We start from the raw sequence: 26,418 nt of genomic DNA, 5'->3' as shown, positions 1-26,418 counted from the left end.
CGAAAGGAGCCAACAATTCCAAAAGCACTTGAACGTATCAAAAGTGTGAAATTCCCGCCATTGAAGCGACGAAGAATCGTCAAAGAGCAGCGCTTTAAAAGCGTAATTTTTTTTTTACACATCATAAAACGTGTTTAATTTGTGTTTTTCGGGTTTTATATACAAAACGAATTAATTTAAAGGGTATTTGTGCGCTTTATTTAAGTGATTTCGTTTATTTTCTGTGTTGACGCTGTTAGCTAGCTATTCCATTAAGCTAACACTTGTTTTTACAGAATTATCTAAAGTATTAAAGTGATAATTTGGGTGAAAAATGAAAGCAGCTGAAGATCAAGTGGTTGAAGATGATGCTAGTTTTCAGGATGATGAGGTAAAATATGATTGCTTACAAAACATTTTTAGAGTTTTTACATTTACTCGTGTCTTTATTTTTCTCCATACCTGAACAGGAGTCGTTTTTCCAAGACATCGACCTCCTGCAGAAACACGGGATTGTGAGTGAGCATCAGGACGCCACAGATGGATCAATGAAGCCGTGCTAACTCCTCCCCTTTGACCACAGAACATGGCAGACATCAAAAAGCTGAAGCTGGTGGGGATTTGCACCGTGAAGGGGATCCAGATGACCACCCGCAAGGCTCTGTGCAACATCAAGGGCCTGTCTGAAGCCAAAGTGGAGAAAATTAAGGAAGCAGCAGGAAAAGTTCTGGTAAACACGAGGCCTGAATGGAATCTGGTGTTCCACACACAGAATGATGAGGTTTTTATGACCGACTTTGCTTTGCAGAATGTCGGTTTCCAGACGGCCTTTGAGTACAGCTCCAAGAGGAAGCAGGTCTTCCACATCTCAACGGGGAGCCAGGAGTTCGAGTTAAGATGACACCATCTTTTTCTGTAATCTGGGGGATTAACGGTTCTGATTTTTGAATTCTGGGTGTTTTGAATGAATGGAACTATATCTATAAAGCACTTTTACGACACCGACAGGGTGCCAAGGTGCTGTACACACACAAAAAAAGACCAAAAAAAAAAAGTAAACTGGTCGCTAGGTAATAATTTCACCCGAGCAAAACATTTTCCATGAATTTTAAAATGTCGCTTGTCAAGAAGTCTGTGCCTTCACCAGGGAAAGTCTCACATGTCCCAGGAATGGCTGGACCAAAGACCAGGGGCCTCATTTATAAAACTTTGCGTAGGATTTGCGTCAGAAGTGGCGTACGGATGAAACATAGGACGTGCGTACGCACAGAAATATTCGGATTTATAAAACCGTGCGCACGCACATCCTACGCATCTTTCCCTTAATAAATCACAACCAATTCTAAATGCAGTGCAGCTTTTGCGGCTTCATGACACGCCTATAGTTGCCCATAAATAGTCCGTGAAACGCCCACAAATTAATATTCATGGTTTGCTAAATCATGGCAAACACAGAGGGGAAATCAAAAAAACGTAACTTCACTCAATGTGAAGTAGAAGTTATCGTTGGCGAGGTGGAAAAGAGGAGAAAAGTGTTGTTTGGAGGGCACAGTGTGGGCATTACTAATGCCAAAAAGGCACGTGAGTGGCAAACGGTGGCAGACGCCGTAAATGCTGTAGCCTCACAACCTCGGACCGTGGCCGAAATAAAAAAGAAATGAAAGAAATGATCGGACATCAAAGTCGAGGCAAAAAAACGGACACACTCTGCATCGGCAGAGTGTGTCCGCCACGTGGGGGGGTGGGGTGGGGGGGTGGGGGGGACCGGAGCTGACCCCTCTTGATGAGAAACTGGCCGCTATTATTGGGGAATCCCTATTAAGTCCCCCTTATCGGCGTCCTCCTCGGAGGGGACGCCAACGCGCCAGGGTCAGGGTGACACAGGTAAGAGAAATAATTCAAATGAATGCAGTCAAGTCACATGTATGCAGGCTACACAATTACAGATTATTAATATAGAACAATTTTATTTTAGTTGCTGGGTGTTCCAGCGGGGCCAGTGGTTACGATGCTGCAGCTGAGCAGCCGTCTGGACCCAGCGTCTCCACGGCACGCGGCTCTCAACCCTCCAGCAGTGGACGCGTCCTCACCGATGCAGTCCTTGAAATGCAGAGGGAAGTCAGTAGTTCAATCAGAGAGGTGGCCAAGGAGTTGGGCGAAATCAAGATCGCCCTGACTGAAATAAACTGCACGATGAGGGAATTCTTAAATAAATAATATTTTCCACCCCTCTTTTTCTTTATAAGCGACGCATCACTTCCAAACGCTGGCGCACAGCAGCAGCAAATGGCTCAAATGCGTGGGGATGGGGTTCAGGGTCGGGGCCAACACAGCAATCAGCGCCAGGGGGTAGAGGCACGTTTTTAAGCTATGCCACATTGTGTAGCACAGCACATGCCAGCACGATTTGGCACACACTGTCACTTTCACGTATTTCTTCCATCTGCCGACGGTGTCGCCATTTCTCATTTCACCCGTTTTTGTGCGTACGCCTGGGTCAGAGCTTGCGTGGAGGACCGCACATTTTCCCGTCAAGTTTGCTTTTTATAAATCTCAACTATTGCGTAGAGAGTGGCGTACGCCTTCTTTTGTGCGTACGCAACGTTTATAAATGAGGCCCCAGGTTTCTAGTATAAGTTTGATATTTTTTAGGATTTTTTTGTTCTCAAATTTCAAAATTTCCCGTTTTCAGGAACCTCCTATGTTTTTATTTTTTATTTTGCCACAGTTGAAAAGAAAAGAAAACCACTCTGAGTGATCATGTGTTGTCGTGTTTTGATCTATTTTTTAGCACAAGTGCTTTTTGTTGGGTTCATTATATCGGGTAAAAATGACCCGGCAAAAAAGGGCTGGTGTAACTTTTTATAGCCAAAGTGTTCTATGGAAAATGAAAAAAAAAACAACAATGTAAAATTGCAAAAAGCAATAAAATAATGCCAAAGTCCCATAAAGCTGATTCTGATTCCCATGATGTGTTATGTTCCCTCTGCAGTAAACTTTTGGGTGGAGGCGTTGAGAGCATGGCTATTACAGAAGCTTTCGGAGGTGAGGAGACCCCCGCCTTTCTGTTTATTAATCCAAAAGTTTCCCAACAGATTATTACATGTTTAATCTATAAAAAATGAATATTGTCTTTGTTTGTCAGAGTTCCGCACAGGAAAAACCCAGCTGTCTCACACGCTTTGTGGTGAGTAAAACAGTTTCAAGCATCTTTTTTTGCACATGACATGAACATTTCTGTTTCTGCGTGAAGTCACTGCACAGCTGCCAGGGGAGAACGGCTACTCCGGAGGAAAAGTCATCTTCATCGACACAGAGAACACGTTGTATCCTTACGGCTAAAGCAACTTTATGCATGAAGTGACGCTGGTCCTGAACTCCTATCTGTGTTTTGGTGATGTTCTTGACCTGCCGTGTTTCAGTCGCCCAGACAGGCTGAGAGACATCGCCGACAGGTTCAACGTGGACCACGGTGCGGTTCTGGACAACGTGCTTTATGCTCGAGCTTATACCAGTGCGCCAGCCACACCATGGAATCAACGCACGTTCTTATGATGCAAATGAACGCTGGTCCCCGTGACGCTGTTTCTCCGCAGGCGAACACCAGATGGAGCTGCTGGACTTTGTAGCCGCCAAGTTTCATGAAGAGGGAGGCGTGTTCAAGCTGCTGGTGAGGAGACCTTCACTCCTGGACCTCCGCCGTGACCCCTGCGATCGGGGCAGAGGCTGACTCTGCTCTCCTTCAGATTATTGACTCCATCATGGCGCTGTTCAGAGTGGACTTCTCTGGCCGGGGGGAGCTGGCCGAGCGGCAGCAGAAACTGGCCCAGATGCTGTCCCGGCTGCAGAAAATCTCTGAGGGTGAGAAGCAGATCTGCGTTTGCTGAAGTGTCTCAGGGGTTAAGAGCACAGAAACGTTTTCAGTTGTTCATGAAGCTCCTTATGGTGAAGAAACGACACGGGGAGGAGCCAAACCTCAAACCGTAAAGGCACGCGAAGAATGAACAGAAATACGGAGCCCTCCAGGTGACCGTGGTTAAAAAGAAAAGAAATTCGGATAAGCGTGCGCACGCAAAGCCGACTACACTGACAAGAATTTGATATTAAGTCACCAAAAGGTTCAGAACTTCCTGGTTTTTGAAACCTATCCGGAAATAAGGCTTCACAAAATGCTCCACATCTTTTATCTTCAAACAAAGGGCCAATAAACAGACAACTTTGGTGGTTTTTCGTATTAATTTATGACTTTTTTGTTTCTTAAATTCACAAGGTTTTTTCTAGTAAAGGTATGAGATTTATTCTTGTAAATTTATAAGAATGTTTTTCGCGTAAATTTGCTAGTTTTTTCTAGTAAATCTATTAGATTTTTTACTCATAAATGTATGAGTTTTTTTCTACTAAATTTACAAGATCTTTTCTTGTAAATTTATATGATTTTCTTCTCTTGTAAATTTATGACTTAAAATCTTGTAATAAAAATTATAATAATTGTAAACTGGCCCTAAAACTCTGTTGTACTAATGAGATAGGGGTCACAGAAATGCAAAGATGGGTTAAAGTCCTGTCCTTTAACCCTTGTGCTATCCTAGGCACTTTAACATTGGGAGTTGGGTCATCTAGACCCACTAGACAGTGCTCTGAACCTTTTTTCTTCAATGATTTGTGATCTTCACTGGTGTCACTGGATTACATGAAATCTTTCCACCTTTATCCACCTTTGTCATGGTAGGGAGAACACATCAATGGAAGGGTGGGGTCATCTAAGATAGCACAAGGGTTAAAATCCTGTAGAAAAGCAAGATGATCAAGAGGAGAAAGTGTTCAGGCAGAGTAAGCAGCTGTTTGTGTTTCTAGAGTACAACGTGGCTGTGTTTGTTACCAACCAGATGACGGCAGATCCTGGAGCAGGGATGACGTAAGGATCACAAAAACCCTCATTCATCAGAAAAGGATGTTTGTTTGTTTTTTCATTTCTGACTCAGAAATGTGCTTTTATGTATCCCCCCCCCTGTTTTAGATTTCAAGCTGATCCCAAGAAGCCCATCGGGGGGCACATCCTGGCCCACGCCTCCACCACCCGCATCAGCCTGAGGAAAGGAAGAGGAGAGATGAGAATCGCTAAAATATTCGACAGGTTGTAAGCCTTTGATATTGATAATCATCACAGCTCCTAAATGAACCGGACTTACTGGACCGTTTGTCTGCAGCCCCGTCATGCCTGAAAACGAGGCGACCTTTGCCATTTCTGCTGGAGGAGTGACTGACGCCAAAGAGTGACGAAAAACGGAGGACAGACGTGTTCACGGCCGCCTGTTGGCTTACAGCTGCGGTATCGTTTCTGTTTAGTATTTATATGACAGCTTGTTGTGTTCCAGATGCACTGAATTCAACAAAAAAAGTAATTTATTGAAGTTCAATTGGGCAGAATGTCTGGTTTATTTCAAAATAAGTCACAAAAGATCGGATTGAAAAGTGAAGTTTTCCTTTCCTTAACTTATGTTACACTGGAAATAGTCATTTCTCCCTGTTTATTGATAGAAATATGAATAAATCATTTCAGCAAAAATCTACTTCTTGTGCAAATGCAATACTTTTCAGAACCAATAGAGTTTAGTAAATTAATTTGGACCTAAGCACAGAATAGGAAAAGAAAGCAAACTCATCACCAGGTTAAGTCTACAACCACAGCTGTAGATTTGTTGACCTTTGACCTCAGGAAGAGGCCGCCATCTGGAATTTTCATAAGAAATCACCTTCTACAAACTCCTTCTATGGATTAGAATCTATTACCTCCTAATTCCCCAAGCATCATTGGGACGCTGGGGCGAAAATAAATGTTGGGGAAAGAAAAGGTTTATAGGTTTTGAATGACGTTACCGTGGCGACCTCGCAAGAATGGCGTTCCTTTCTTGCTCTCACATTTTCTATCAGAATGTTATGAAAATGTAATACACGAATCTCTGCGTCGAGCCGATTTGAAACGATATAACACACGATATGAATGTATCCAAAATGTGGGCGTGGTTAACAAAAAACTTCTGTTGCCAAGGAAACCTAAAAATTTACTTTTGCCGATTCTTCCAAAAATTACACCGGCTTGTTCGTCGCCCCCAGGCGACCAAAAGACAAAATGGTTGCTATGGAGATACAACCAACAGAAAGGCTGCCATTTCGAAAAAAGAATTTGTCACGTCCAGCTCTTACCAGGGTGGCAGAGGCAGAAGGGGAGGCTAAGGGGCATCTAACGGCCAGCGAGGGCGACTCAAAAAGGGGCAAAGAGGGTGGTTCCCCTCTGAACTTATCATAGTTTAAATAAACAGAGCCAGAGTTTTATTGTTTCAAAGCTTTACATTAAAAGAAAGATTGTAAGCTTACAGGGTACGTTTATTACTATTAATGAATATTTTAAAGGGGGCACATAATTGAACCGTTTTTTAATAAATTACTATTTTAAAGTGAACCCGTTGGAGTGCAAAACACACAGAAACGTATGTAATATGAACTTGTATGACTTAAAAACATGTTCAAAACTATCATAAGGATTCAAGGGGTTTTTATTACCATTGTCAGTGAACAAAACAGTTTCAGACTAGGAATTTGCTGCGGTACCAATGCTTAACCCCCTAAGCAAAATAAAAAATAACACAATGGTCAGAACAATAAATAGAGATAAATAGTGCCAACAGAGGATAAAGAAGGTGCAGGTAATAAGTAGAGTAGAATGTATTTATTTCTAGAGCACTTTTCACAGAAAGAATCACAAGGTGCATCTCAAGAAGACAGCATAATAATCAGACCAGAAACAGGTCGTCATTCCCAGTATTAACAAGGCCTGCGAAATGTTTAAAAAAAAGAAATTGTAAAAATGGAAAACAGTAAGTAAATACACGAAGAAATATATGGGTACTAATGAAGGAAAGCTAAATATAACAATTTTTTAGAAGCAATATGCATTTAGGGCCCCTGTATCACGTGGCAAACTCAGACCCGGGGGCCAAATTCGGCCCACAGTGTAATTATAATTGGAGATCATATCCAATGTGCATTAGAATTGGCCCACTGTATTTGAGTTTGACACCCCCCTGCTCTATATTGTCTGTTTTTGATCGTTTCAGATTACTTTGTGTAAATTAAATAGTAAGGGGGCAACCTATTTCTCTTGTAAATATGCCAAATCCTTGATTCGCTTTATTGCATGGTTCACCAGAATGGACTTTTTAAAAATATAGGAGAGTTGTGATCATAAACAGTTAATGTTCGAAAGCACAGGGTTAACGTGGAGCTGTGGCTCCCTGCTGACCCCTAGCGGCAGCGGTCGGCAGTGCAGCTCGTAAGCGTCGCTTCGCGTGAGCTGCGGGATCCATATGCTCATCAAAGCCAGGCTTAGCAGAGCTATGGGAACTTCACCAAACCTGCTGCTCGGAGTCTGAACCCCACCAGCAACAGATTGCCTTTAAACCAAACTTAAATAAAAAAGACCCAGACAGCTCGGCCGGAAAAAGCGTCGTCAACTCTGGAAGCAGCAGCAGCCATGGACTCGAGAGACACAGCCCCGGATTCATGGGAGCTGGAGGAGGATGGCGAGGCCCCGGCTCCCGCGGCGGAGCTCCAGACTGCCTTCGCCGGCCTCAACATCAACGCCAAGCCGTTCGTCCCTAACGTCAACGCCCCGGAGTTTGTACCGAGCTTCCTTCAAGCCAGCGCCGCGGAAATGCCGGCCTCTGACGGTGAGTTCGTCCCAGGCGGCGGCATGGAAGTTAGCCGAACTAGCTAGCATGCTGCTAGCTAGCTAAGTTAGCTTTGAAAGTCGTCCAACCTCAGTTATCGCGCCTCTTAACTCACTAACAAGTCAGCCTACGTGTTAGTCGCGCCTGCTAACTGTGTCATAGCCTATCTGGATCACAGAGACGTTCATAACGAAACCGTGTCACCCTTTAAACACGATTACGCGAAAAGTTTGACTGACTCTGTTCTCCCCCTTTAAGGTTCCCCCGACCCCGCTGCTAGCATGGAGGTGGCGGACGCAGCCGGTACGCACCCACGCCGAACCTCTGACACCGCACTTTCTCATTGCTGACTTATACCCGGCCCCTCCCGGCTCAGGTGGTCACCCCCCTCCACCCGGACACACCTGACACCTGGGGCACGCGCTGCCTGCTCCAGCCGAAGCAGCGCGTGCCCCGCGTTCCGGGCTCCGGCACGGTGTGAAGCCATGTGCACGGGCCTACGCAGAAAAATGATGCAACCTCCCTCGCCCCTGCCCAGAATAGACTTCCCACGGACACAGGCTGAGATTAGGGACACATGCAGGGAGGCCCCGGGCCGCTGTGGCCCCCAGAGCCGCGTGCAAACATCTGATTAGGAGGAGATGTTGACCTATCTGTGGTGTCACTCAGCCACTCTCCTGCTGCAGGAAAAGTTCATCTCCTCATAAGAGGAAGCAAATTAAAAGAGGAAATTAGGCCTTAAAAACGCTAAGACTTCAAAGAAAAGGGGAGGAAAATAAATCAGTTTCACTCCTCCCAGCCACACAATTGGAGTATAACCCCTTGTGCTATCGTGTGGGGTCCAGATGACCCGATCCTTACATTGACGTGTTCTCCCTACCATGACAAAGGTGGATAAATGTGGAAAGATTTCATGTAATCCATGGACACCATTGAAGATCACAAATCATTGAAGAAAAAAGGTTCGGAGCACTGGCTAGTGGGTCTAGATGACCCAACTCCCAATGTTAAAGTGCCTAGGATAGCACAAGGGTTACAGAAAGATTGTAAACTTTCCCCTCCAATCATCTTTTGATCTACTTTAACTATATTTGCCAATTTTTAGCCAAAATCATTAAACCGGTTTTGTTTTCTAGGATTTAGTTTCTGCAGAGTTGCAGGACTTTATTTGAAATGTCCCCTCAGATTGTGGGCGGGACCTTTGGTGTGGAGCAACCCCGCCCCTCCTTCCCATCATCAAGTTCACACGTCGCTATGTTCGGGCTTTACCTATAAAACGCGTAGCGTTGCCAGATAAATCGGGTTAAACCTCGACCAAACGGGGGACTCGGATTTTGTCGTAATCTATGGATGGCGTCCGCTTTTGTGTCACGGAAGTGCCACAAAATTGCCAACCGTGGAAATTGAAATCAATAATTGCGGTTTGTGTCACGACACCAAGTCTGTCCGATATCAGAATAGAGCCAGATTCAGCAGATTTGCACCACTTTGCTGTTTCACACCAAGCCGCTTTCAACTTCAGGTGACGGACATGCGCCAGTAAGCAGTAGCTAAAGAAGAAGAAGCCCCTCCCTGCTCGTCTAATGTGAAGTCCGTGGGTCAAACCGGCTGCTCGTTGCTGCTTCCTCTGTGTTGCTGTCAGTAGAAAATACTCGGAAACACACCTGCTATGCCCTCTAGTGCAGTGTTTTTCAACCAGTGTGCAGTGGGAAATTACTCTCATTCACTGATCTAAAAATATTTCCCATCTCCAGGATTTCAGCTCTGTGTTCATCCAAACAGATAAAACACTGAGTAGTTAGGAATATGAAAGATCATAAAATACTGTTTTCTTTGTGTTTATTTGATTCTATTAAATACATTTTGATAAGAATGACGGTACCGCCATTTAGCCGTAGCATCAGCTGTTTTCGGAAAAGTCCCGCCCCTTTAACTGTCTCCACCAATCATTCTTGGAGGCTTAATCATACGCCATCAGTCTGACCAATCAGAAGTGGTTAAATTCTTCACTTCCTTGTTCCGATTCTGCTCAAAAATAGCAGCTAAAGCTCGTCTTTAGCGGTGTAGCTTTCCACAGAATCCGTTATCGGACTGTGGAACAAGTGAACAAAACAATGAAGCTCAGAGATGCTAGTCTGTCTGCGTTCTGCGGCTGTTTGCACTACATCTCCCATGAGGCATTAGGTTAAAGTGACAGCGTCTCAGCGCACGATGAGTCGTCCTTGTTAAACATCTTGAAACCACAACGAACACACATCAAACAGTTTTTAAATATTCTAACTCAACTTTTATTACATCTTTTTTGCAAAAAATTGCAGCTCATGCTCTGAAAAATTGGGTAATTTTCATCAGAAAAATGCCACAAGAAGACAGTTTTCAGCACCAACTAAAGCCAGAACGTGGACTTATGACCCACGGAGAAGCTGCACTTCTCACATGTTTTTTATTGAAGTTCCGCCTCGTTTGCTGCACTTTTAGCCACAAAACAGACACGTCCCGGTGGGGTCTAAAGGTGTAAAAATGGTAGAAATCTTAGTGTCAGTCCAGTTTTTAACCTTCTGCTCGGTCTGATACGGTTCTGCGTCCCCAGAAGTCGATCTGCACAGCCTGATTATGAATAAAGATCGGTCAACGAGAAGAAAAAAATCTTTATGCGCTGTCACTGAGCTGGAAAATTTGGAACTGTGGGAATCCAGAGCTGATTCGATGTTTCTAGGGAGTTTTTTCTCCTGGTTGAGTTCCTATAGGAAATTCAAAACATTCTATATTATCCTTCATAGTCCTCTCTTAATAACCTTCTTTTTTTTTTTTGAGAAGGAGAAGCTAAAAAGGAAAAAGTGCAAGTCCAGCCCGGACTGACCGGATCTGTGCGTTTGTGTGGCTTCAGCCCCGGTGGAGAACGGAAACTCCGAGGCGGACATGACCACGGAGGAGGAGACGTGGGAGCAGAAGGAGGAGCCCGGGGGAGGCGAGGGCGGCGGAGGCCAGGAGGACCTGGGCACGGACAGGCCCTGCGGGGAGGGAGGCGCGGCGGGGAGAGAAGACGAGGAGATGATGATGATGGAGGAGGAAGAGGAGGAGATGCCCGTACCAAAGGTGGCGCCTCCGCCGCCCGACGCGCCCAAGAAGGAGCACGTGAACGTGGTCTTCATCGGTCATGTGGGTGCGTGTCGCCCGTCCTGGAGGTCTTTAGTCTGCAGAAAAACCCTGAAGTCATGGCTGTTCTCTGTGTTTATCAGATGCTGGAAAGTCGACCATTGGAGGACAAATCATGTGAGTAAAATGCTTTGATGTTTATGGTTTCATCATGACATCATCAGAGCTTTGAAGCAGGATGACGTCAGCAGGTCGTTGAAAACGTTCCTGTTGTTCTTATTCTGCTTTGTCAACCGTTGATCTACAGGATGAAGGTCACAATCTGCAGATTTTAGCGACAAACTGGAAAAGACGGAACTTTTGTTCATTTTTCTCAAACCTTTTTTTGTGACTCGCGCTGATTTTATTTTGAAAATCCAAGCTGTCAAATCTGAATCCGGTTCAGGTGAATGAAAAACCAGATTGTGGAGTTGAAACGCATTTAAAAACAGTTTGAATCCAAATGCTGAAAGAAATATTGAACATTTTGAAAAAACAAGATCAAATTTAAAGATATTTTTGTAAACTTGAAGAAAGACCATAAAACTAAATTTGTAACATTTAAATTAATGTCAATCTGAAACAGCTGCTGGTTTGTACTTTGAACTTTTATTTATTTGTCTCGCTCATTTCTCAATTTACACTTTTAATTGACTAATTTTCCGTTTTTGGGGTTGATCATTCTTTGCGTGGGGGCGTGGCTTTTAAACTCATGATTGACAGTGAGAGGCGGGGGTCTTGGTGACGTACCAACGTGATCGCTGCCGGGCTCCACATCGGGGGGGATGACACGGGTGACGCCAACAATAGACGCTGTTCTGGGGTGAAAATGATGTCACCGGAACTTAGCCAATGAGTTTAAAGCCCCGCCCCCATGAAAAACCAGGATCAACGCTGAAAAACAAAGAAATCAGCAGGAGTTGTTATAATAATAACAAACAATATTTTTCATTTGGTAATAGTTTATCCTTTTTTTAATTCAAGTTTTTAGTGTTTTTTAAAAAAAAAAGTTAAATAATTTAAATGTACAAGTTTTGACCCCAAAGTTTAGATTTGGAATTGATTTATGTCGAGTAGTCAAAACAGAAAAAAAAAATACTAGGGGGGTCATGTGGGGTATGTGTGAATGGAAGGGAGGGAGAGGGGGACATTGGTCTTAATTTTTTTTAGAAGCACATAAAAAGCGCCTTTTTTTTTAAATAAATGAATACTGATTTTAATTTGTTTGGAAGAAGAAAACTTAGGAGATGCACTTCTATACAAATACCATGGTCCGGGTGAATACTCGATTCTGATTGGCTGCTGGGTGTGCATTTAAAAAGTGATAACCGCACACCCGAAAAAGAAGTTCCGGTCGCCTATCTTACATCTTCTGTATCACTGCGCCGGCTTCTTCTTCTTGGGTTAATGGCCTTCGAAGTGTGCATCATAACTTTTTAACGCACTTCACAGACGTCAGGCTTCCACGCCGTACGTTAAAAAGTGATAATGCACACTTCGTCGGCCCTTGACCCGTACAAATACGACTGGATACACATGTAAAGGATGCCCTTCTAATTACTCTTAATTTTTAAATAGACATATTTGCACTTTATACTGTATTTTCCACTCCCTGTTATGTTACTGTTTATTATTTATTTCAGTTTTAAAACTGTCATTCACTTCAAGCTGATCCTGATTCGACCGCATACACGCCCGCTAAGCCGGCCGGTTGTCTTCCAAGGCCGGCATCATAGTTCTTGCTGCATAAAAACAAACGCCTGAACTCGAGGAGCAGAATCAACAAAGCGACCTTGAAGCTCCGATTTCTAAATGTCATCTCTTCAACTTACCGTGATTTTGCGGCAAAGTGGATCTTATCTGTAGGAAACCAAAACACAAATGTGGGGATCTGGGACTTCTTCCTGTTTTTCGGTTTTCCTTTTCTGATCCTCTCTAATCAGACCCGTGTCAGATGGAGCAGACGTGTTCCAAACTTTCTGTATGTGTCTGGAGGATGTTCTCCGGGTTTCGTCCTGAGGACGTTCGGTTTGACGTGTGACGTGGCTTTTTTTCCGTCTTCTTCCTGTCAGGTACCTAACTGGAATGGTGGACAAGCGGACTCTGGAAAAATACGAACGAGAAGCAAAAGAAAAGAACCGGGAGACTTGGTGAGGAAGAGGTTTCTCTCTGAGACGCCGTTTTGTCGGATGGCGTGAACGCTGCTGACCGAACGGCTCCTGCAGGTACCTGTCGTGGGCTCTGGACACCAACCAGGAGGAGCGGGACAAGGGGAAGACGGTGGAGGTCGGGAGAGCCTACTTTGAGACGGAGAAGAAGCACTTCACCATCCTGGATGCGCCCGGGCACAAGAGCTTCGTCCCCAACATGATCGGAGGGGCGTCTCAGGCCGACCTGGCGGTCTTGGTGAGGCCGCCGCGCTTTCTAACTCCGCCCAGCACCAGAACGTCTGCATGTTGGGTTCTGACCGCGTTCTCCCGCAGGTGATCTCGGCGAGGAAGGGGGAGTTTGAGACCGGATTTGAGAAGGGCGGCCAGACGCGAGAACACGCCATGCTGGCTAAAACCGCGGGAGTCAAACATCTCATTGTCCTCGTCAACAAGATGGACGACCCCACCGTCAACTGGAGCCTAGACAGGTGACGTTCTCTGTGGGCGTGTCCGAAAGCGAGGGCCGCGTCCGTCAACGGCCGCAGCCAGGCGGGATGTTAACAGCTGTGAATTTGGATGACTCTATCCTTTAGATGATTCCAGCCGTTACATCGATGAATGTCCCGTTGCCTAGCAACCGTGAGTCCCGAACAGAGAGGAGTAGTGAACCGGGCGTGGAGCTCACCATCTTCCTGGCTTATTCGATCCAACTTTTGATCTTGGAGGTGTAGATATAAAAAGCTATTATCTCCAACTCCCGCTTCACAGTCCGCCAGCGGGTTCGGCTGCAATGCATCTTGGGATATGGCCAGCATAGAAGGTTACACCAGACCAATAAAAGAAGGTTGTATTGCTTGGCCGCGTTTAAAGGAGTCGTTGAATTTTGACAGCACTTGTGGCGGCGCTGTGACGTGAGCGGCAGTCAAACGCTGCACAGGAAGAACGCCGCCCTGCAAAAACGATACGCTGCAAAAACTCTTATCTTAACGCCAAAAGAAGAAAAATTGTCTTGCAAGATATTCAATCTTGGTTAAAAAAAAATTATGTTGGTTTTTATTCTCAAAATAAAAGTCCTTATTAAGAACTGCTAGCAAATGTTTTTTTTGCCCTAAGGAAAATTGTAGGAAATATTTACTTATTTCTACAGGGACAGTTTTTGCTATGAATTTAGGAAATTCCCTCCATACTCCCCAACTACTAAAAAAAAACAAAATATTGTCTAGTCGAGTGCCCTGGATTTTTTAAAAGCCATTTGGACACCATGCTAGCTATTTTTTTAACTGTAAAAATGACATCACCAATTTCCCAAAGTAAAAACCCAATAAATAGGAACATTTTATGAAGACTTTTTATGAATCCACTGTGTTCTGATGATGAAAACTTGGATCGTTTATTAAAATATCCACTTGCGTGCTTTTTCCCCCTCCATTAATTGTTCAAATGCAATGCATTGTGGTCCACATTTGCCAAACGTGAGCATTAAGGCACGCTGGTTCTTCACAGAGACTTCTGGGAAATTTCTAGGGATCGTGGATTCGGGCAGCACTTAAAAGAGAAGCCGGCAGGTTTAGAACCTTGAAGTTCCAGAGCTCCTGCTGGCTGGACACTCCCATGATGCTTCACTGCGAAGGCGTTCAGACCGCCTGAACCGGCTCGTCTCGGTTCCCCCAAATACTTCAAGTTCCTGTTTCTCTGGTTTTCACAGGATGGGCCCACAGTGCTTCTGAATCTTAGGCTCCGCCCCCCTACTTTGCGTGTCGGTGGGGCGTGACCTCTCCTGCGGCCCCGGTAGATGTTGGTTTTTGACGTCTCCGTGTTTTTCCAGGTATGAGGAGTGCAAAGAGAAGCTGGTGCCATTTCTGAAGAAGGTGGGCTTCAACCCCAAGAAGGACATCCACTTTATGCCTTGCTCCGGCCTCACAGGTGCCAACCTCAAAGACCCCGTGCCTGAATGCCTCTGGTACACGTAAGTCGGCCTCCGTCGCCAACCGATAGAGCCGGACCTGCGGGTCAAAGGTGAAGCCCCGTTCCAATTTCTTCATCGTCTTCATCATTTAGAGTAAAACTCTGGTGTCTTTGTGACAGAGAGATCTGAAAAGAAAAGCTGCTCCTTATTGTCGCATCAATTTAGCTGTCATGTAAAATTGGGAATCAGATTTGATAGAAAACGCCGGAGGTGGAGCTGAAGTTTCACCTGAGCAGGACTGAGCGCGTGCAGGTCGGCCGGACTAACCCCGCCCCTTCCTCTCCAGGGGTTTGCCATTCATCCCCCACCTGGACAGTTTGCCAAACTACAACAGATCCAGCGACGGACCCGTCAGACTCCCCATCGTAGACAAATACAAGGTGAGCGGCAGGCGTGTCCCGAGGAGGGGGAGGAGCCTCTGATCTGTGGGCGGGAACGGGTTTCCATCAAACGCCTCGGCGGTCTGAGGTTTCAGTGTTTATCTTCTTCAATCTGGAGCGTTTGGACCGTAAGCTCAAGTTAAAGTTGGTGAAGCAACGTTTTGCTGGTTATTCTGTCAGGCTTCAGGTATTTCTGAACCCCCCCCCCCCATACTCAAAAACTCACCAAAATGTTCACGCGCTGGAAATTGAAAAAGCCCAAATTAAACTTTACTTCTGAAGCGCTTTTCCTACAAAAACATACCCACTAAAACAAAACAAAGAATACAAAAACAATAGGAAAACCTCCCCAGACCCACGCGCACCCTTGCACCCCCATAGATGACATCACAGAAGCAGAAACCACCAAAGATCTCAAAATCTCAAAAAAATGGTTCAAAGTCCACAAACAAAAACACGTGTCGGGGATAGCAAAGGAAGTTTATAGGCAAGGTGTCAAGTTTGGTGATTTTAAAAAAAAAAATTATATTTATTTTTGGACATTTTTCCACAATGTAGGAATGAAAACTTTTGTTGTTCACGGAATTTCACACACACACACACACACACACACACACACACACACACACACACACACACACACACACACACACACACACACACACACACACACACACACACACACCACCACCGGGTTAAATCAGGTTAATGTCTACAAATGTAATCTGTGTTGCTTGAACCTTTTTGTTTTTTACTGTTATATTGTAAAAAATAAATGCATAGATGAATATCTGGATCAAGCTATAAGAGCACATAAAAAATGTGGGCGTGGTTAACGAAAAACTACGGTTGCTAAGGAAGGCCAAAAATTTACTTTAGCGGATTCTTCTGAAAGTTACATCGACCTGTTCTTCACCTCCAGATGACCAAAAAATGAAATGGTTGCCATGGAAATAAAACCACGGAAAAGCTGCTTTTATTTATTTCAGGAATGAAAACTTCTGGGGTTTGTTTTGTTAAAACCTGAAATTGGACACAACTATTTAAATAAAGAAGTTTGAAGGACCTGTTTGAATAACGACAGTTCTCTGTCACCCCTCCCCCCAGGACATGGGCACGGTCATCCTGGGGAAGCTGGAGTCGGGCTCCATCAGTAAAGCCCAGCAGCTGGTCATGATGCCGAACAGGGTGAGCGTCCTCTGTGGGGGGAGCGCGTTCTCCGCCCCCGGAGAGCTTCCCGCTCAGCTTCTCCTCCGCCTTTGTTCTCGCAGCACACGGTGGAGGTGCTGAGCCTCCTCAGCGACGACGTGGAGACGGACGACGCCACTCCAGGAGAGAACCTGAAGCTGAGGCTGAAGGGCATCGAGGAGGAGGAGATCCTCCCCGGCTTCATCCTCTGCAGCCCCGACAACCTCTGCCACTCCGGCCGCACCTTCGATGCGCAGGTAAAGACACCTACAGCGACACCCATTGAAGGCCCAGGTCTCTAGATTCTTCCTCTGATAAACCGGAGACTGGTGACATCCTGTTGTAAGTCGGCATGGCAACACAAACCAGAGATGGAGTCCAGAGTCTGTCCAAGTGGGCGTTGTGGTTGTGCGTCAAACCGGTTTGATTTAAGGCCAAATCTTTATTTTAAGTCTGTGAAACAAAGACAACAGGGATGCAGAGCAGAGATTTCTGAAAGGTTCTGTTTGGAGCCGCAGGTGACTCTGCATCCTTCACCCCATCCACTAAGGATGGGCAATGTATCACTGCTGGTACCTGTATATGCCCCATATTTTTACAGAATTTGAGTTTATCGGTCTGATATTTAAAAAAAAAAAAAAATCTCCAGTTTTCCTTCGGACTGTTTTCAGAAACACTATTTTTTAAATGTAAACTTGTTCCTCATGTATTGGGAAGCTTCTGTTTACAGTCATAGTGAGTAATTGATAACGATACGCTAAAATCTCAAAGGGCTCGGTTCGGTACTGCTGTTGAACAAATCTGCCTGATGTCAACTGCTATTTTATGAACTATTTATTATTTATTGTGTGTGTTTTGCTGCCGGACACCTGAATTTCTCCCTTGGGAGATTCATAAAGTTTTTATCAATCCATTTTTTTCTATTTTCAGTATTTGTTTTGGTACAAAAAACTATGACAGAAAGAAATGACTTCCAAAATGCATTTCTTGCTTTTACATGACCGTAAATAAAATTGACCGATGTAGGTGATCTGCTTAATAAAATAAGAAACAACTATTAGCTGCCAGGAACCAAAAAGATTCTTAACACTGGCCTTTTTTTTTCTTGTAAACCCGATTGTTCCAGTCGGTGATGCCATTTTAAGTTTAACAGATTAGATGTGTGACTGTGTTACGCTATCTTTGTGTAACAATGTCAACACACAGCATTCCACTTATCCAACTGTCTTCTTCCTTCATGGATGCTGACAAGAAAGTCAAATTGTCCCCCCCACACAGGAGAGCGTAAGGAGATGGGGGGTCCTCAAATCTGGCCTGGCATCTGCATTAGCCCAATGTTGACATGCTAACTGTCCGTCACATAGTAGCGCCTCGGAGGAAACTCACGGCTAACATTACTTCCGCCTCGGCGCAAAGTTAATACTGTGGCAACCTGGGGGTTAGCCCCGCCTACAGCCACTAAGACTCATGGGAAGTGTGAAATCTTGAATCCTTCAGCATCACTGAGAGAGCTATGAAGAGCAGTGACGTTCATGTTGTTACGCTGTTTGTGTGTTCATAATAAATGAGTTAAAGTGCCAGAAAGGAGATGGAGGAATCTGTTTCTCTGTCTACTCTCTCTCTGAGACTGTTTCAATTCAACTTTATTTGTACAGACTTAATTCCCAACAACAGTCTTCTCTCTATGGGCTTCATATCGGTAATTGAAAAGGTTAAACATAAAATCAAAAGGATCATGAATACATAGAATTCAGTAGTAACTAAACAGACTAAACTAAACTAGACATCCCTGCCCTTAGACCCCCGCTTCGCGGTAAGGAAAAACTCCTAAAAAAAAAAAACACGCCCACTTGTTTAGCCGCATACGACGTTGAACACTTTAAACTGCTTTTTATTTGAGCAAACGTCTGGATTGAACTCCTGTCCTTTCAGATTGTCATCATCGAGCACAAGTCCATCATTTGTCCCGGGTACAACGCGGTCCTTCACATCCACACCTGCATCGAAGAAGTTCAGATCACAGTGAGTGACGCTCTCTCTGAAGTCGTCATGGCAACTGCATCCTTCCACCTGGATGGGTGCGTGGCCTCCTCCCATGAGACGGTTGTTGAGCAGAGGCTGTTTAATTTTGTCCGCAGGCCTTAATCTGTCTGGTTGACAAAAAGACGGGAGACAAGAGCAAAACGCGACCTCGCTTCGTCAAGCAGGACCAGGTGTGCATCGCCAGGCTGCGGGCGGCGGGAGTCATCTGCTTAGAGACTTTCAAAGACTTCCCTCAGATGGGGAGATTCACGCTGCGAGACGAAGGTGGGAGGGGGTCTTCGAACCCTCAAACTCCTGTTTTTTTTTCTTTTTTTTTTGCCGCTTCCGCTCATCCTGCTTTTCTGCTTCCACCACCAGGCAAGACCATCGCCATCGGCAAAGTGCTGAAGCTGGTGCCGGAAAAGGACTAAAAGCAGGCGCGGCAGCATGCATGGAGTTCTTCCACTCGTTTATCAGAGGAGAAACGCTGCCAGAGCCGACCCAATCAGCTGCTCTCTCTTTACACACGACTCTGCCGAAGAGGAGAACAACAGGAAGGAGCCGAGACGGGGGACAACGTCACATCCACCGAAAAACATCGAGACTGAATCAGTTTTTATGATGAACAATGTGAAACGAGAGACCAAGCCCAGAGTGTCAGCTTTCTCATATTGAGAGCTCAGCGATGCCACTAATGTAGCTCCACGCGCCCCCTCTGTACCCCAGGCTCTGCTGTGCTGTTGGCTGGCGATGCTCTGTGTTTGTTTGTTTTTTTAGGACGGAGACGCAGCGCTAAAGGAGACGCAAATTCTAACCATTCAAAGTTCACCTCCCTTTGTGACAGAGGAGTCGGGGCTCCGAGCGATTCGGTTTTTAAGGTTTGCTGTATCGGGATTTTTAGTTTTGACTTTGGTCTCTCCTCCACCTGAGAAAGGCATCATTGGACTGACCATACATTCAGTGTGACTCTGATGATCCAAGGAGAAACTCACACAGGCAGACACATCGCTGTTACATAATCCAAACGGAAAATAAAAGATCATGACCCAAGCTTGTTTGTTGTTTGTTTGTTTTATTCATTACCTCCCATTATTTACCATATAATGTACTGTATCTTTTACATATTCGGAAATATTCTGCACAATAAAATTAAAACTTACTGTTTCCTAAAACATATACATTTTTTAAATAAATGTTTTAAAAACTTTTTTAATAATGTTGAAATAAATTATAAACGTTTGTAATTCATGTATATATAAGAAACCAATTTTCAATAGTATATCTATTTGAAACAATTTACCTCCAAATAGTCATTTTTGTCACTTTTCTACTTTTCACTTATAAATAAAGTTTCATGGCTCTTCCTGTGACGTAAACCTTTTTCCGGCACTGTGCGCCTGCGCAGCGGAAGCACGTGTAGCCGACAGCATGGCGGATGAAGTTGTGTTGGACCGATCGCAGGTAAAAACTTTTATTTTCATGCCGATTTGTATTCACGCTATATCGAAGGAAAAATAAAACGTTTTACTTAAAAACGAACTCGGTTTTGATCAACACGTAAACGTTTTATGTCACTGACTGGCTAGCTACTTTAGCTAGCTAAATTAGCATCGATACAGGAACGTATTTGGGGTTAGATTTAAGGGTATTTTTGTTGTGTTTAATGGAAGTTTATGTTCCTTGTAGGTGAAAAAAGCCGTTCAGGCCCTGCAGGCCTTTCTAAAAACTCAACCCAGCACAAATTCCCTGCTGTTGGACGAAGCTCAAAAGATCAGCGTGCAGTTCACCCTTTGGAAAATTCCCAAACGCGCTCAAACGATCCGCATGTGAGTCTGGACGAGAAGGGGCTGTCCTTCTCCTCTGTGTGTGGTTCTCATACGAGTGTTTCCGCAGACCGTTGCCTCACGGCCAGCGGACCGACACGGACGAGGTTTGCCTTTTCACCAGAGATGAACCCAACATGACGTCAGAGCAGACCCAGAGGTTCTACAAGAAGCTGCTGGAGGAGAGAGGAGTCAAAGGCATATCAGAGGTGCTGAACTAAATCTCATCCAACCATTTATCCCGATCCTGATGCTGACCATTCCTGTTTGGGTTCACCTCCTCCTATTCCAGATTATTCCCTACAAGATGCTGAAAGCGGAATATAAACCGTATGAGGCCAAGCGGCGCCTCCTGGGGAACTTTGACGTGTTCCTCTCGGATGACCGGATCCGCCGCCTGCTGCCATCCCAGCTCGGGAAAGAGTTTTATAAGAGAAAGAGGTGAGAACGGGAGTTTGGCCTCCGACACATGAATGTACAAACAGAATCCTTTGATTTTTGTTGAATGGAACAGCGGCTCTAAAAATAACATCTTAAAATTGTAGTTTACTTTATTTGAAAAAGAAATCCACGTTGAGCTGTTTTATCATAAAGTCTTTAAACATTGTGGATTAAAAAATCATCTCGCGGATCTATTATTTATGATTTAGCCGAAATCCAAAAACCTATGTCGTTTTCCAGGACATAGTTTCTGCAGAGCGGCAGGAGTTTATCAGAAATTCCCCTTAGACTTCGTCTATAAACGTTGGGATTAGAACAGGGGGCCGGGGGCCATAAACTGTTTAATCTGACCCCCCCAAACTGGACTAAATCATTGATAACCCCTAATAATGTTTTATTTTCCCTGTAATTTGACACAGTTTTGAAATAAAAACGCCAAAATGTTCTGTTTTCATTTATATCAGTTAATATCTAACAGTTTTCAATCAAAATCAAAGCTCGTCTTCATCCAGATTCTATGTTATCTCTTTCTCTTATGAGGTGGATTACCAAAACACACCACATAAAATGTTGCCCCCCCAGGATTAGAAGCTTGTTTTGGGTGTACTTCTGGGTTCCTCTGCTCGCGTTTTGACCGTTTTCCCCCCGTCTCCTCCAGAGAGCCGCTCTGCGTGGACCTCCAGAGCAAACATCTGGCCAGAGACGTGCAGAGAGTCGTCCAGGGAACCCGGCTGAGCGTGACCAACAAAGGCTGCTGCTGGTGAGCCGCTCCGCTTCTCTGTCCTCGAAACCCGAAGAGGACCAGACGGGTTCTGGCTGCACCTCGGTACAACCCGGTCGACCCGGTTGGAGGCTGCGGAAACTCGCCCTAAATCCAGTCGGGCCACCTCTTCCCGTGGAGACCGTCGCTATAACTCTGAAACAGCGATGAGGGGGATCGACCCCCTCAGCTCTGAACCCTCGCCTGTGGTTGATTGTGTTGCAGTTTAGCGCACGTGGGGCATTCCAGCATGAGCGCGGAGGAGGTGACGGAGAACGTCCAGGCCGTCTTCCAAACGGTCCTGTCCAAGATCCGGATGGTGAGTCCAAAGAAGCGGACTTTCTGCTCGTCTGTTTGAGTTCATCGGCGCAGAAGCCTTCGTCCGTTCTAACAAAAACAAAACCACACTCACCCTGAAATGCTTTGTCCCGTCAATGGCTCACCCATGAGGCTGCTGGGAAATGAAACGCTTCGAACTCAATAAAATCTAAAGTAAAAAAAGAAGTCCTCCGAGAGTCCTGGGCCGATGACATCACGGCGAGAGAAAGCGACAAATAATGAAGGACGCCAAAATATCTTAAAGGAAAAATTCTAAATCCAAAAGAGGTTTTTCAAAATGAAAGAATTTTCAAATACACGCCACCAACCTAAGTCTACAACCAAAAACCAAACTTTTTATTGACCTTTGACCTCAGGAGGAAGAACGCCGTTGGTGTGGCGAGCTCTCGGATATGGCACTCTCTGTTGCACATTCACCGGAATATTGTAAAAAAAAAAAAATTGAGAACATGGATTGTTGGATCTAAGAAATGTCAGAAATGTGGGCTTGGTTCGCCGAAAACTACGGTTCCCAAGGAAATACGAAAGTTTAACTTTTACAGATTCTTCTGAAAATGACTTCGACCTGTTCGTTACCTTGGGTTGAGCGAAAATTCAAATGGTTGCTATGGAGATAAAACCAACAGAAAGGTGCCATTTGTCATGTGCAGCTTTAACCAGTGCAGCTCGGCCAGTGGGTGAGGGTGGGTAGCGTCTGCAGGCCGTACAACGCCAATCTTTTTCTTGGGAGTTTGTGTCTTTGATCGTCTATCGGTTATGAAATGTTTTTGGTTTTTATTTTATTTATTTATTTTTTTACAATATAATGAAGATAATTTATAGGGCCTCGCGATTGAGTGATCAATACAATCAATGGGGATGACGATATAGTTTGACATACATGATCCCATAGAAAAACAACCAAAGACGTCATTTCCACGTCACTCCCAACAGTTTCATTTATATGACTCAACGTAACTTAAATTACGCTCCAAATGACCCTCGTCTACATAAAAGCGCTCCCTCTGATTGGTCAGTGATGTAAAGGAGTCCATCTGTTTGGTTAAATACTGTCATAACGTTGCTTTAGCACATTCAAAGTAACCATTTATTGCGTTTTTCTACCCGATAACGACATGTTTGGGATTTATCTTGCAGGTGTAATTATTTAGAACCCTTGTGTGGGGTCCAGATGACCCCACTCCCAACTTTGGGAGTGGGGTCATCTGGACCCCACAAGATGGCACAAGGGTTAAGGCAATGAAATTTCTGTTTGTTTTTTTTAACTAAAACAAATGTCTATCGCTCACAGAAAGGACCTGTGATCAAAGCGGTGCACGTAAAGAGTTTGACGTCCGTCGCTCTGCCCGTCTACTGCTCGGACCTGAACCACCTCGCCGTCCTGGACGCTCTCCAGAGCCAGGTGAGATCCGGACAAACGGAGAAGACGTGCGTCGTTCACGTGTAAAAACTCACCAAGTCCGTTGTTGACTTCTGAACTCCAGAAAGCTGCTGCCAAAAAGCAGACAAAGAAAAAACCGAGCAAAGGCAGAAAACAAGAAGACGGGACCGCAAAAAGGAAGGAAGAGGAGGAAGAAATCCCACAGCTGGTTCCCATAGAAACGCCCAGCAAAAAGCCCAAACTGGAGGTCGGTTCTGCTCGCGATGGAAAAGCTCCAACTCTTTGAAAAAACAAATACAGATTATTATTATTATTTTTTCTTTTTTATCTTAGAAGCCAATCAAGAAGAATCCGCCGCAAAAAGTGTCCAAACCGGCAGTGAAGAAAGCGGCCAAATCTCCCGGCAAACGGCCGAAGAGGCCGGGAAAGACGGCGCCCAGCGGGAAGAGAAAAGCGCATAAAGCAAAGTGATTCTCAGCGCGGACAGTCGACGCTTCACCAGTCCAGTTTGTTTGTAGAAAAGTTTGTTTTTCCTCCACAAAACCCATAAAGTCTGTTATCCGATCCGTGTCTCTGCATCTTTGCCTCTACTCTAATGTGAAACCGCTGACGCACAGCTGGGAATTGAACCCGTGAGGCGGAAGGAAAATGCAAAAGTTTCCTGAAAATAACTGAGGATTTTATTACTTTCTTTTCTTTTTTTTAAATTCTTTTTTCCAGCAAACAAAACAATACCAAAAAAAAAAAAACAGAACAAAACAAAATACTCTGCAGATTTTACAATTAAATGTTTAAGTAGAAGTTGATTTGTCTAAATACCATTGAAATAATCAATACATGCATTTTATTGTATTGATTGAAAGGATTTTATTTGTAAATATTTTTCTATTTCTTTGGAGGATTTGTGAGATTTTTACTAAAAGAATAAAAGGTTCTTATTGATCATTTTAAACTGAAAGAATCTGAAAAATGTTGCTTTTCTGAAATCTAAATTGAACTTTTTTGACTCGTTTCCGATCAGAACTAATTCATTTTTTTTAGATTTATTTGATCTAAAACGGGTGAATGGATCAATTTGCGTATCGATGGTATTGATACCAAAGTGAAGTATCAATACTAGCGTGAGGTGATCGATACTTTCCTCACAGTTTTTCTTTACTACGTACAGTAGCTAGCTTGAATTTACGGGTTGAGAGCGAAGTGTCTGTCTGCAGGGTCATGGAGGGATATTTATTCAAATTAATTTTATTTATATAGCACCTTTCATGACTGCAAAGACAGCTCAAGGTGCTGTACATAAAAACAAAATCAAATGCAATAAAATACAATAAGATACATTAAATTAACCCACACAATAAAATACACAAAGACAAACACCAGTGCGAAAATAAATAAATAAATAAAGATAAACCAGAGAAACCAGAAGGCACCGTCTGCCCTGTCCTACTATTGGCAGGGGTGTCAGTATAAAACCCAAACACCCCAGCCAAGGGTGAGAAAATACTCGTAAACAGTCTAATAAGATAAATATGTGTTAAAATATCATAAAAAGTATACAAGTAAAATTCTAGATTAAACAGATATGTATATGATAAAATGTCATAAAATACAAAAATAAAAATTCTAGATTGAGCAAATAAAATGATGTGATAAAACATCATAAAACATAAAAAGATTGAAGAATAAATATTTATGATAAAATATCATAAAATATAAAAGTTTAAAAAAAAAATATATATATATATATATATATACATATGCATATATAGATTAAACAAGTAAAATGTTAAAATTATGTAATATTTTTACATATGTATTATTTATGCCACCATGATGCACACAAAAACAAGTTAAATATTAAATATCTGCTTTCAAAAACATTTTCTTTTGCTTTCACTTTTTTTGTCTTTTAAATTTTTTAATTTTTGCTTTCAAAAACTTTTTTTTTCTTCCAAATTTGTGTTCTTTGCTCGCATATCACTCCATACAGGGTTGCCAGATTGAGGGGAAAAAACGCTTAATTTGAGTAAAAAAACCCGCCCGATTTGTGCGAAAAACCTTCCAATCTGGCAACCCTGTCACATATTCACTCGCCCCCTCTCACGCGGAGCTCTCTTAGCTCCTCCCCTTCCTGTTTCATCGACGAGCTTCAAAAAAAGAGCCACATATTTGCACTAATGGCGGGACTTGTTTTTCTGTTTATATTTGGCTGAATTTCATCCATTTCTCTTTCTTTTTATTCTAGTCTCTTCCACCATTTTTGCCGCTTAACTCCTACAATTTTTCCTCTATTTTAACCGTTCAACTATTCAAATGTTCAGCTCTTTCAGCTCTGACTTTTGTTTTGCTCCTTCAAATCCTTGAACTTTTCCAGATATTCCAGAATTTTTGCCTCCATTAAAATCCATGGGGAATCCTTGGTGCAGAAGCTCGCTGGTTCGATACCCGGCTCTGGCCTTTTTCACAAAAATATATTTTTTGTTATTGTGCTTTTTTTACTTTATTTATGGTCAACTTTGATCATTTCTTTATTTATTTTTTCGTTCAACAATATAGCATTCAACCCTGCATTTTCTTCTGGAAATGCAGCTTTTATTTAAGCCACTAAATGGTTTAACAAACCAAAGAGTGTTTAACTTTATTACAGTGTTGCTTTTGTTTATTTTTTTTTATTACTAGTGACTTTATTTTATTACTGCATCTAATTTAAAAATATGTGTTTGTGGTTCTGTTTTTTTTTTTTAATTTGCACTAAATAATATTAATTAATGTATTCTACATGTTCTATATTGGATGCATGTTCTGGTCAGACCAGACAGTCTTCTGTGGTCCAGTTTTGGTGAATTTCCTGTTCTTAGCTGACAGGAAGGGACCCGCTGTGGTCTTCTGCTGCTGTAGCCCGTCTGCCTCCAGGTTGGACGTGTTGTTCTTTCAGAGATGCTCTTCTGCAGACCTCGGTTGGAACCAGTGGTTCTTTGGGTTCCTGTTGCCTTTGTCTGACCGTTCTCTTCTGAACTTCAAGCACCTTTCTTTCTGTTCCTGATTCTCCGTTTGAACTGCATCAGGCCGTCTGGGTCACGCCTACCTGCATGGAGTTGCTGCCCTGTTGAAAGGAGCGTTAACCAGG

At 43.7% G+C, this 26,418-nt stretch overlaps 3 protein-coding genes across 7 annotated transcripts; all 3 read left to right on the top strand.

The window, feature by feature from the left end:
* The first annotated feature begins 20 nt into the window (after positions 1-20).
* Positions 21-5,549, top strand: dmc1 (DNA meiotic recombinase 1). Of its 4 annotated transcripts, none has more exons than XM_020711862.3 (14): positions 21-183; positions 276-370; positions 450-494; positions 563-709; positions 788-870; positions 2,972-3,024; positions 3,125-3,166; positions 3,233-3,305; positions 3,402-3,493; positions 3,576-3,649; positions 3,726-3,840; positions 4,834-4,894; positions 4,997-5,113; positions 5,187-5,549. In XM_020711862.3, the coding sequence occupies exons 2-14, from the start codon at positions 314-316 to the stop codon at positions 5,254-5,256; spliced, it is 1,029 nt and encodes a 342-aa protein (XP_020567521.2). In that variant the 5' UTR covers positions 21-183; positions 276-313; the 3' UTR covers positions 5,257-5,549.
* A 1,715-nt stretch (positions 5,550-7,264) lies between these two features.
* gspt1 (G1 to S phase transition 1) lies at positions 7,265-19,597 on the top strand. Of its 2 annotated transcripts, XM_004080123.5 has the most exons (14): positions 7,274-7,706; positions 7,965-8,009; positions 10,594-10,869; positions 10,946-10,979; positions 12,914-12,991; positions 13,067-13,247; positions 13,325-13,479; positions 14,817-14,957; positions 15,244-15,337; positions 16,445-16,525; positions 16,609-16,782; positions 18,458-18,547; positions 18,664-18,832; positions 18,926-19,597. In XM_004080123.5, exons 1-14 carry the CDS (start codon positions 7,511-7,513, stop codon positions 18,976-18,978), a joined length of 1,767 nt encoding a protein of 588 aa, XP_004080171.1. In that variant the 5' UTR covers positions 7,274-7,510; the 3' UTR covers positions 18,979-19,597. The 2 variants fall into 2 exon arrangements, with proteins under 2 accessions (XP_011486155.1, XP_004080171.1); XM_011487853.4 differs by lacking the exon at positions 7,965-8,009 and having other exon boundaries at positions 7,265-7,706.
* A 277-nt stretch (positions 19,598-19,874) lies between these two features.
* Positions 19,875-23,855, top strand: rsl1d1 (ribosomal L1 domain containing 1). The gene is made up of 9 exons (XM_004080124.4): positions 19,875-20,008; positions 20,234-20,373; positions 20,441-20,579; positions 20,663-20,811; positions 21,470-21,571; positions 21,797-21,890; positions 23,202-23,312; positions 23,395-23,538; positions 23,625-23,855. The coding sequence occupies exons 1-9, from the start codon at positions 19,976-19,978 to the stop codon at positions 23,760-23,762; spliced, it is 1,050 nt and encodes a 349-aa protein (XP_004080172.1). The 5' UTR covers positions 19,875-19,975; the 3' UTR covers positions 23,763-23,855.
* The last annotated feature ends 2,563 nt before the right edge of the window (positions 23,856-26,418 follow it).

This window comes from Oryzias latipes, chromosome 19, assembly GCF_053564925.1.
Source record: "Oryzias latipes strain Hd-rR chromosome 19, Olatipes_Hd-rR_3.1".
NCBI lineage: Eukaryota > Metazoa > Chordata > Actinopteri > Beloniformes > Adrianichthyidae > Oryzias > Oryzias latipes.
This window is presented reverse-complemented; position numbering and strand designations above follow the sequence as displayed.